This window comes from Bufo gargarizans, chromosome 4 (genome assembly GCF_014858855.1).
Source record: "Bufo gargarizans isolate SCDJY-AF-19 chromosome 4, ASM1485885v1, whole genome shotgun sequence".
Taxonomy (NCBI): Eukaryota; Metazoa; Chordata; class Amphibia; order Anura; family Bufonidae; genus Bufo; species Bufo gargarizans.
Genome location: NC_058083.1, coordinates 138,771,934 through 138,782,871, shown reverse-complemented (window position 1 = coordinate 138,782,871; position 10,938 = coordinate 138,771,934). Strand labels below are relative to the sequence as shown.

Genomic DNA, 10,938 nt, shown 5'->3' with positions numbered 1-10,938 from the left:
TGTCTGAATTTACTCACAGTCCAGAAAAATATCTGCTTCCATGACCATACTATTTTATCTCACATATCTCTAGTTCTGATATCCACCAGAAACATGTACATACTGTATATATCTGTGAATGTCTGTGAGTACTATTAGCAGCACTTTTATAAGCTTCCATACCATAAGCTTTGTACTTTAGGTTATTGGGGCATTTATGTGATCCTATTATCAGTTGTAGGGTGTGAACGCTATTCATGCTTGCCCAGTCATTGTTTAAAAGGCAGGCAAGCATTATGAGCATAACTGACCCATCTATAGTCATTGTGTAGTATCCATAGTCACTGGTAACTCTAACAGAAAGGTATGAAGATGTCACATTCCTCCCTTCTTCATTGTTAGGTCCCAAGAATAACCTCTTGAGATCTCCACCTGACTGACATGGCTAACAATACAATCACAATATCCAGAGAGGAACTTGAAGAACTCAAGGAAGCATTTGATAAAGTTGGTAAGTAAAAAATGATGTTGACATGATATAAATCCCAGATTTCTCATGACTCCTGAGCTGGTGTTGTATTTTGGCATGTTTCTGTTGAGTGATCAAGCTTAAAGGGAACCTGTCATCAACTATATAGTGACCTCACTGAGGACAGCATAAAGTAGTGACAGAAATGCTGATTTCAGTGGTGTGTCACTGATGATCTAAAAGTAAGTGGTTGCCGAGAACCAGCATCATAACCATTGCAGCCCAGGCCTTGAAAAGGGTCAAATCTACCTGAGAAGAGTCATGGTTATTCCTAATCTCCTGCTCTCCGCCCATCTGCTGATGATTGGCAGTTCTCTACTAGACAGAAAGGGAGAAAACTAGGTAGAAGACTGTCAGTCATCAGCAGGTGGGCGGGAGAGCAGGAATTCATGAATGGCCGTGACTCTTTTCCAGGCCCAGTCTACAATGATTGTGATGTTGGTTCTCAGCAATCACTTACTTTTAACTAATAAATGTCAGACTGCTGAAATCAACTCAGCTGTATCTACTTTATGCTGCTGTTAGTATGGGCAGCATAAAGTTAATTACAGATTCCCTTCAAATGTGCATTTTACCTATTTAGTGTATGTTTGATAGGTCAGTGTTTCCTTTACTTCTGTTGTGTAGTTTATCACACTAAGACTATACTGTATGGAAGTCAAGTGCTTCAACTAAGTTATTAAAAATTCTGCTGGTTCTGGTTATATCTGTTGTAGGAAGACTAGTTAACAGGTGAAGTCACCATAGCAGCTGTCACAGTACTTTTTCATTTGCCTTAAGAATGTTCAAAACTCCCAGAACGTAGTGGTTACTGTCCAAAGTAGTATAACAGCTCTCTCCTGCCCACCGTCTAGGAAACACGGAAGTGCCTGGAACACACCATGCTTTGTGCAGATTCAAAACAAAAGGATGAAATCTAGCTTCCCAATAAAACGGTAGTGGTTACTGTTTACCAATGTGCTTGTAGGGTGTCTATATAAAACTTACTAATATATACTTTGTTGAAATCCTGCACCATTTCTATAGATCATAAGGTATACCGCTTTGTTTGCCAAGTCTTTTGTGCTTTCCACACAGAGGTCTTGTCCATAAAATGGCTGCTGATAGAGGGTCATGTGACCAGGCAAGTCAACTCCATGTGATGTCTCCTCCATTCAAATGTACCTGTCATCTGCTCTTTACTGTTGGGAGCTTAGTGCATGTGCAGTGTGTTTAAATGGAGACGTCTGAGTGATGTCTGGTCACATGACCCTCCATCAGCAGCCATTTTATGGACAGGACCTATAAGTGGACATCACAGAAGGTTTGCCTAACAAGAGTGCAAGGTTTATGAAATATAGCAAACAGAACAGAATATCAAAGGCTATATTAGTGTCATATAGTCATGTTACATAGATATTGGTCAACAGTAACCATAAAGTGACCAACCCCATTAACTTTTATTTTCTGTGGATTTCAGGCATTTTTACAGTGGAAAATACAGGTCCTTCTCAAAAAATTTGCATATTGTGATAAAGTTCATTATTTTCTGTAATGTACTGATAAACATTAGACTTTCATATATTTTAGATTCATTACACACCAACTGAATTAGGTCAAGCCTTTTATTGTTTTAATATTGATGATTTTAGCATACAGCTCATGAAAACCCAAATTTCCTATCTAAAAAAATTAGCATATTTCATCCAACCAATAAAAGAAAAGTGTTTTTAATACAAAAAAAGTCAACCTTCAAATAATTATGTTCAGTTATGCACTCAATACTTGGTCGGGAATCCTTTTGCAGAAATGACTGCTTCAATGCGGCGTGGCATGGAGGCAATCAGCCTGTGGCACTGCTGAGGTGTTATGGAGGTCCAGGATGCTTCGATAGCGGCTTTAAGCTCATCCAGAGTGTTGGGTCTTGCGTCTCTCAACTTTCTCTTCCCAATGTCCCACAGATTCTCTATGGGGTTCAGGTCAGGAGAGTTGGCAGGCCAATTGAGCACAGTAATACCATGGTCAGTAAACCATTTACCAGTGGTTTTGGCACTGTGAGCAGGTGCCAGGTCGTGCTGAAAAATGAAATCTTCATCTCCATAAAGCTTTTCAGCAGATGGAAGCATGAAGTGCTCCAAAATCTCCTGATAGCTAGCTGCATTGACCCTGCCCTTGATAAAACACAGTGGACCAACACCAGCAGCTGACATGGCACCCCAGACCATCACTGACTGTGGGTACTTGACACTGGACGTCAGGCATTTTGGCATTTCCCTCTCCCCAGTCTTCGTCCAGACTCTGGCACCTTGATTTCCGAATGACATGCAAAATTTGCTTTCATTCGAAAAAAAGTACTTTGGACCACTGAGCAACAGTCCAGTGCCGCTTCTCTGTAGCCCAGGTCAGGCGCTTCTGCCGCTGTTTCTGGTTCAAAAGTGGCTTGACCTGGGGAATGCGGCACCTGTAGCCCATTTCCTGCACACGCCTGTACACGGTGGCTCTGGATGTTTCTACTCCAGACTCAGTCCACTGCTTCCGCAGGTCCCCCAAGATCTGGAATCGGTCCTTCTCCACAATCTTCCTCAGGGTCCGGTCACCTCTTCTCGTTGTGCAGCATTTTCTGCCACACTTTTTCCTTCCCACAGACTTCCCACTGAGGTGCCTTGATACAGCACTCTGGGAACAGCCTATTCGTTCAGAAATTTCTTTCTGTGTCTTACCCTCTTGCCTGAGTGTGACAATGATGGCCTTCTGGACAGCAGTCAGGTCGGCAGTGTTACCCATGATTGCGATTTTGAGTAATGAACCAGGCTGGGAGTTTTTAAAAGCCTCAGGAATCTTTTGCAGGTGTTTAGAGTTAATTAGTTGATTCAGATGATTAGGTTAATAGCTTGTTTAGAGAACCTTTTCATGATATGCTAATTTTTTTAGATAGGAATTTTGGGTTTTCATGAGCTGTATGCCAAAATCATCAATATTAAAACAATAAAAGGCTTGAACTACTTCAGTTGGTGTGTAATGAATCTAAAATATATGAAAGTCTAATGTTTATCAGTACATTACAGAAAATAATGAACTTTATCACAATATGCTAATTTTTTGAGAAGGACCTGTATATCCATAACGTCTGCACATGTCCTCTGTAAAAACAAAGGCTTGCTCATTGGGTGAAAGCATTGTTGTTACAGAAACTGAAATCATCATTTCTGGGTAGAAGATTGTTGTGTGAAAACAGGGATCTGCTGCCCAGAAACAATGAATCAGTACACAGTGTTCCCATATAGCAGAGATGATAGCTGCATGTAAATGCACCTCTCACCTCCGCTGAAGATCATTATCAGGTATCAGGAACAAGGAGCTCGTTTCTGATAATCGCCTGCAGGCAGCCTGTGTAAAGTGTTAGGAGAAGGAGGGATGTGGGCAAGGCCATTGGTCCCAGCCCATTTATTATCATTTATGCCAGCTTTCTGAGGTAAATGATGACTGAAATCTACGCTAGCTGGTGTAGACTGAAATCTAGCTACATAGACTACCAGAGGATGCTCTTCGCCATAAATTAAGTGCATATTCATGCAGCTCAGGAGATATAAAGACCCTTGATAAATGACCTCCTAAATGTCTATGCTAGAAGGCTCTGTTTAGAAGGAGCACCACTATAAGAAGTTCATAATGTGGCTATATACTGTACAGGATCCTTAAGAAATAATGACTTGTAGCCAGCGTTTGTGCAAAGTGTAATCTCAGTAGAGGCTCTCGCTGGGTGAACTGGCTATGGAAACCTAGTAAATGTATTATAGACCTCAGAGCTATCTCCTAGTAATAATATCAAAGGTTATATGGCTGCTGTAATATATCCCACAATTTCCACTCAAGGGATGGCTGGGTGGACCCTTGTAGCTATTGACTTTACATCTGTCTCCTAGTGAACTCCAAATAAAGGCAGGACTCATCTCCAAGGTGGTTAGATGCAACATACAATAAATGTAATTTAGAGCACCTCCACCCAGATTATCCTGAGAAGCTGAAGGAGTTTAAACTTTAACAAGACGAGCTTATCTAGCATAGAGGAGGCCTAATATACATATGTTAATATATTGTAATACCGTGGTCTCCTATGACCAGTTTTAAAGACAGGCAGGGACACAACAAAGTCGCTTCAATACAGTTTATTGCTTGTTCCAGCCAACTTACAGTTCAGTTCAGCCGGGACAAGTAATCAGTTCTTGTCATCCACAATAAAGTCATGCAGGCTCGGGGCTCCTTTAGAAGCGTCCACAGCAAGCCATAATATGTATCTCCTTAATATGTTTCCTGCACCATTCTGGGAGATACATACAGTGGATATAAAAAGTCTACACACCCCTGTTAAAATGTCTGTAAAAAAAAAATGAGACAAAGATAAATCATTTCAGAACTTTTTCCACCTTTAATGTGACCTATAAACTGTACAACTCAATTGAAAAACAAACTGAAATATTTTAGGTGGAGGGAAGAAAACCCTCTTATAACTGGGGATGTAGCTGTGTTCAGAATTAAGCAATCACATTCAAAATCATGTTAAATAGGAGTCAGCACACACCTGCCATCATTTAAAGTGCCTCTGATTAACCCCAAATAAAGTTCAGCTGCTCTAGTTGGTCTTTCCTGAAATTTCACAGAGAGCTTCCAAAGCATCAGAGGGATCTCATTGTTAAAAGGTGTCAGTCAGGAGAAGGGTACAAAAGAATTTCTGAGGCATGAGAAAATATGGCACAACAGTGACATTAGCAAGAACTGGACGTCCCTACAAAATTGATGAAAAGATGAAAGAAAACTGGTCTGGGAGGCTACCAAGAGGCCTACAGAAACATTAAAGGAGCTGCAGGAATATCTGGAAAGTACTGGCTGTGTGGTACATGTGACAACAATCTCCCGTATTCTTCATATGTCTAGACTAGGGGGTGTTTTTCAGCCAATGGACCAGGGAACCTAATCACAGTAAACGGCACCATAAAAAAAAGAGCAATACATGAGGATTCTCAACGACAACATCAGGCAGTCTTGCAGAGAAACTTGGCCTTGGGCACCAGTGGACATTTCAGCATGACAATGACCCAAAACACACAGCAAAAGTGGTGAAGAAATGGTTAGCAGACAACAACATTAACGTTTTGGAGTGGCCCAGCCAGAGTCGAGACTTGAATCCAATTGAGAATCTGTGGAGGGAGCTAAAGATCAGGGTGATGGCAAGAAGACCTACAACCTGAAAGATTTGGAGCTCATTACTAAAGATGAATGGGCAAAAATACCTGTGGAGACATGCAAAAAGCTGGTCTGCAATTATAGGAAGCATTTGATTGCTGTAATAGCCAATAAAGGCTTTTCTATTGATTATTGAGAAGGGTATGAATAATTTTGGACTGGACACTTTTTGCTCAAATGTAAATAAAAGCTGAGAAATGTTTTTTTTTCCCACAATAATGCCTCTTATACATCGTCCTATTATCTTTTAGGAGACACCCATGTCATTTCCCGTCAAAAAATGACTTGCTGGTTGAATAAAAGTAACTTTAAGTCAAAATTTGCCAGGGGTATAAATAATTATAGGCAGCACTGTATGTTCTCCTGTATATGCGTGGGTCTCCTCCGGGTTCTCCGGTTTCCTCCCACTCCAAAGACATACTGATAGGGAATCTAGATTGTGAGTTCCTCTGGAGACAGAAAGCAATGATAATGTCTGTAAAGCTCTGCTATGTAGCTGAGTAAAAAATAAAAATAAATCTGTTAAAGGGAACCTGTCACCATGTTATACATATAATAGTAAAGGCACCTCCAAACTTTTCTTCTAATACTCTTTAAAACGATGCGTCCATAATTTTATCAGCACCCCCCGTTCCTAATATTTGGCCCCCAGAACGCTTTCCCCCCCGTAATCCTCATTAGTATAATGCTTTCGATTTCATCAGAAAGTCATAGCCTATTCCCCCTATTCATAGAATCTTCAGTAGATCTCGTTCTTTCTTCTTAAATCTCGCGCATGCTCTCTCCTCTCTTTTCCTTCCACCAATAAAATAGCTTCTTTTATGTATCCTTCCCCTCACGCCACAACGTCCTAGAAAGTTCTGAACAATCCTGTCCCCCAGCCATAGTAGATCCAGCACTAGAGTTCCTACCTCATATTGATCCACTGACTACTATTGGGCATGGGGAGTCCGGAAGGAATTTGAGACTGTGCAATTACTTTGGCCTTGACGTATATGACGTGGTTGCGCTCCAAAACCAGCACAACCTCGTTTTCAGTATGCAGAGTAATGCGATTGCGCGGGATTACATGGCTGTGGGCGTTTCTAAAGGCGGAGATGAAGAAGATGACTCTGGAAAGATATGACTCCTGTTGTCTGTGAGAGGTAAAATATGACTCTTTTGGGTACATTAGCATATATGTCAGGAAATTTAAAAAAGATGATTAGATGGTCAAAAAGGCTGCAGATTGGAGTCTGGATAAGATATATATGACTGTGGAAACACATTTATTAATTCTTAGGGCTGAGTTTAATAGGTCAATTAGAGATGACAGGTTCCCTTTAATGATTATTTCACATAGTTACAGCTATCTATAGATGCATTCCTGCATCATGCCCAGCAGCGTAGCATGGGTTGCCAGCACTCGGGGCAAACCAAGTATTGTGCCCTCTAACTTATGGATACATAGCCAGGCCCTACAGTATACCAAGACCAAATAATACCGCTCCACCGTGACCATACATATTTAGCTCCCATTAATTAATAATCCCATTTAGGCCCCCACTCAGTGACTTACAGATGATGGCTCCTCTCACTGAAGTCGTTCTCTTTCCTTTTTTTCCTCAGTCCTGCACAGATCACAATAAGGACGTATCCTGACCACCACTTGTTTCTGCATAATTGGACACACAGAACATGCCTATTTAGTGATGATGCCTCCTTTTATGCCTCCACTCAGTAATCATCCCGATTTAGTCCCCTCCTGGTCCCATTCAGTAGTAATTTCCATTTAGGCCTCAGTAGATATAATACTCCTCTGTAGTGCCCTCTGTACATATAATATCCCCAGTAGTGCCCACTGTACATATAATGCCCCCCAATAGTGCCATCTATACATACTGCCCTCAGTAGTGCTCTCTTTACATATAATGCCCTGAGTAGTGCCCTCTTTATATATAATGCCCCCAGTAGTTTCCACTTCACATATAATGCCCTCACTAGTGCCTTCTTTACATATAATGTCTCCTAGTAGTGACCCCTTCCACCCCCATAATGCCCCCAGTAGTGCCCACAAACAAAAACGCCCCCAAAAATACTCACCTCACTTCTCTTCCAGACTGCGGCCCTCGCTGCCTGCATCCCAGTGCAGGCGGTCATGATGACATCACACTGCCTGTGACCCGGAACAGGAGGTCTTGATTAGGGATGAGCGAATCAACTTCGAAGGAAACATCTGAAGCCGATTTGCATAAAACTTTGTTAGAATACTATACAGAACAAGCATTCCGTACACTCCATATTACTTTGCGAAGTCTTGCGGGACTTCGGGTAATAACGTCAGAAATTCATTTCTACTGTTAAAAACCATTTAACACCCTTGGTACCTTGAAACTAAACCCGAGTTCGGTAAAAGTTTTTTTACAGTAGAAATTAATTTCTAAAGTTATTACCCGAAGTCCCGCGAGACTTCGAAAAGTAATAACTTCGGCTCATAGGAGCCAATACATTCTAATACTGTATGGAGCGCTCACTCTGTACATTATTCTAACAAAGTTTTATGCGAAATGATTCGCTCATCCCTAGTCACGAACATCCTGCACTGTTCCACTGCTTTATAGGCCTCAGGCCTAGTGGTCTTCAGCCTATGTTTCTGAATGGTTCCTGTGCCCCACCGTCAACTCCAGTTCCCCCTTCCAGTTTCACGGAGCTCACGGAAGTCCAGACATGGTCTCAGGGTACCATCCTTTTTCTATACAAAGAAAAATCTAGCAGCCACTGGGGACTTGGATGGTCTAATATGTCCCTTTGCCAAACTCTCGTTGATATACTCTTGCATAGCCTTTCTTTCGGGTACCGAAAGATTATACAACCGAGATTTGGCCAATTTAGCTCCGGGAATAAGATTGACGGGACAGTCATACTCCCGGTGCGGAGGCAACTCCTGATTACCACTCTCAGAAAACACATCAGAAAATTCAGAAATGAACGACGGTACAGTTTTAGTGGTAACCATAGAGAATGATACATTAAGACAGTTGTCCATGCAAAGATCACTCCAATCGAGAATCTGTCTCGCTTGCCAATCGATGTTAGGGTTATGTTTGCTTAACCATGGTAAGCCCAACACCAACGGAGCAGGCAGACCCTCCAACACATAACAGGAGATAGATTCCTGATGCAAATCACCCACTCTTAAATGAATGTCATTCACTACCTGCAACAGGCATTTTTGGGTGAGAGGTGCTGAGTCAATTGCAAAGACAGAAATACTATTCTCTAATGCATTAGTAGGCAACCCGTGAATGTGTATAAAGTGTCCATCAATCATTTTAACTCCTGCCCCACTGTAGATAAATGCTTTGATTTTCACAGTTTTGGACTCTAGCGCCACCTCAGCAGACAGGAGAAAATTGGTACTACCAGTAAAAGACTAAAGTAGGTTTTCTTGCTCCCCACCCACACTACCAATAGTAATTTCGGGATTAAACTTTTTTTTCTTTTTGTTTACACCTTGATGTTGCAAGTACGGACAAATATTCACAAAATGTCCCTTCTTGCCACAACAAAAGCAGACTCCTTTCACATGATCCAAGCTTTTGCCAGTAGTTCCAGGAGTAGCTTCTCCTAACTGCATAGGCTCATCACAAGGCACAACCACCCGTGTCTCTCCACCATAAGTGTCAAAGGAAGCAGTACCCTTATTGGACAGTACGTCCTGAAGGTGGGGACCCCTAGATCTCTCCCTCAGGCGTCTATCTAGACGTACAGCAAGGGACAAAGCGGCTTCCAATGACTCAGGATTTTCATGAAAAGCCAATGCGTTCTGCAGTCTCTCAGAGAGACCCTGGCAGAATTGGCTACGGAGAGCAGAATCGTTCCACTCTGTAGCCGTAGCCCATCTCCTAAATTCAGAGCAATAGGTCTCCGCAGAGCGTTCTCCCTGCCGCAAACCCCGTAACTTGGTCTCGGCCTGAGAGATCCGATCCAGGTCATCATAGACAAGACCCAAGGCTCTAAAGAATTCATCTACCGACCGGAGGGAAGGTGATCTGGTCGGCAGAGAAAAAGCCTAAGATTGGGCGTCCTCTTTAAGCAATGAAATAATCATACCCACACGTTGACACTGATCACCAGTAGAGTGTCAAGAGTATGGATGTAGCCTAAAGTATAATTTACATGACTCCCTGAACCAGATGAAATTGTCACTACCCCCGGAAAACCTGTCCGGGAGAGCTACCTTCAGTTCAGGGCAGGCCTGGAACCCACCACCGGAACCAACAGCCTGTGGACTCTGACTCTGCAAAACCATCGCACAGAGGTCTGCTACCTCCAAAGTCAGATTCTACAGCTGTTCGACCAGTGCAGTCATAGCATCCATAGCTGCACAGATCAGAACAAAAAATGGCGGTATGGTCTCTGGATAATGTAACGGATGTAGTAGGGGAGAACACCAAAAGACAACAAGAAGTAAGGGAAAAGACACTAGGCCTCACCACTAGGGAAGGAAAAGGGTCACCACCTATAAAACCCTGCTCCTGGCCCTAACTCCTATCCGTATGGGCACCTCTCGATGGTAGAGATGCCCATACACAGGAACCTAGAAAACCCTGGTGGCTATCCGTATGGGCACCTCCCGATGGTAGAGATGCCCATACACAGGAACCTAGAAAACCCTGGTGGCCCTCGGATGCCCTAATGGTAATAACAGGGCAGAGACAACCCACTCCTTCCCTGGTGAAGGAACCAGCCTCTCGCTGAGGCCTAGCAAACAACAAAGGTAGGGGGGAATACAAGCGGAACACTTAACTTCTATGGCTGATGGCTGATGGCTGATGGCTGATGGCTGAACAGGACTTCAACTAGAACCACACTCCAGCTCTTCCAAAAACTAAATGAAGCTATCCAGAGCAAGGAGTGATGGGTAAAGTCAGACTAAATAGGGGGAGGTAAAGGTCACATGATCCACACCTGAACAGGAGGTGTGGACATACAAGCAACACACAGACAAAGTGAAACCAAAACCAAAAGAGGCTGTCAGATCACTAATGTGCAGATAATCTTTCAGACCTTCTAAAACCTGTCACCAGTGTGACACAGAATAGCATAGTGCTATTGTAACTGGAAAAAATTAAAACATGACATAAATCCAATGGACCCGCTATGAATCCATATGATTTATTATGATCTGCTGCAAAAACAGATCCCTTATACTTGTCATGAATCCTTTA

The 10,938-nt window shown here is 42.5% G+C and overlaps 1 protein-coding gene across 1 annotated transcript in view; it reads left to right on the top strand.

The window, feature by feature from the left end:
- The first annotated feature begins 420 nt into the window (after positions 1–420).
- The window catches only part of PLS1 (plastin 1), an 89,724-nt gene continuing 79,206 nt past the window's right edge, over positions 421–10,938 (top strand). Inside the window, exon 1 of the mRNA XM_044291033.1 lies at positions 421–490. Within this exon, the coding sequence (XP_044146968.1) occupies positions 421–490 (70 nt within the window). The remainder of the gene's footprint in view (positions 491–10,938) is intronic.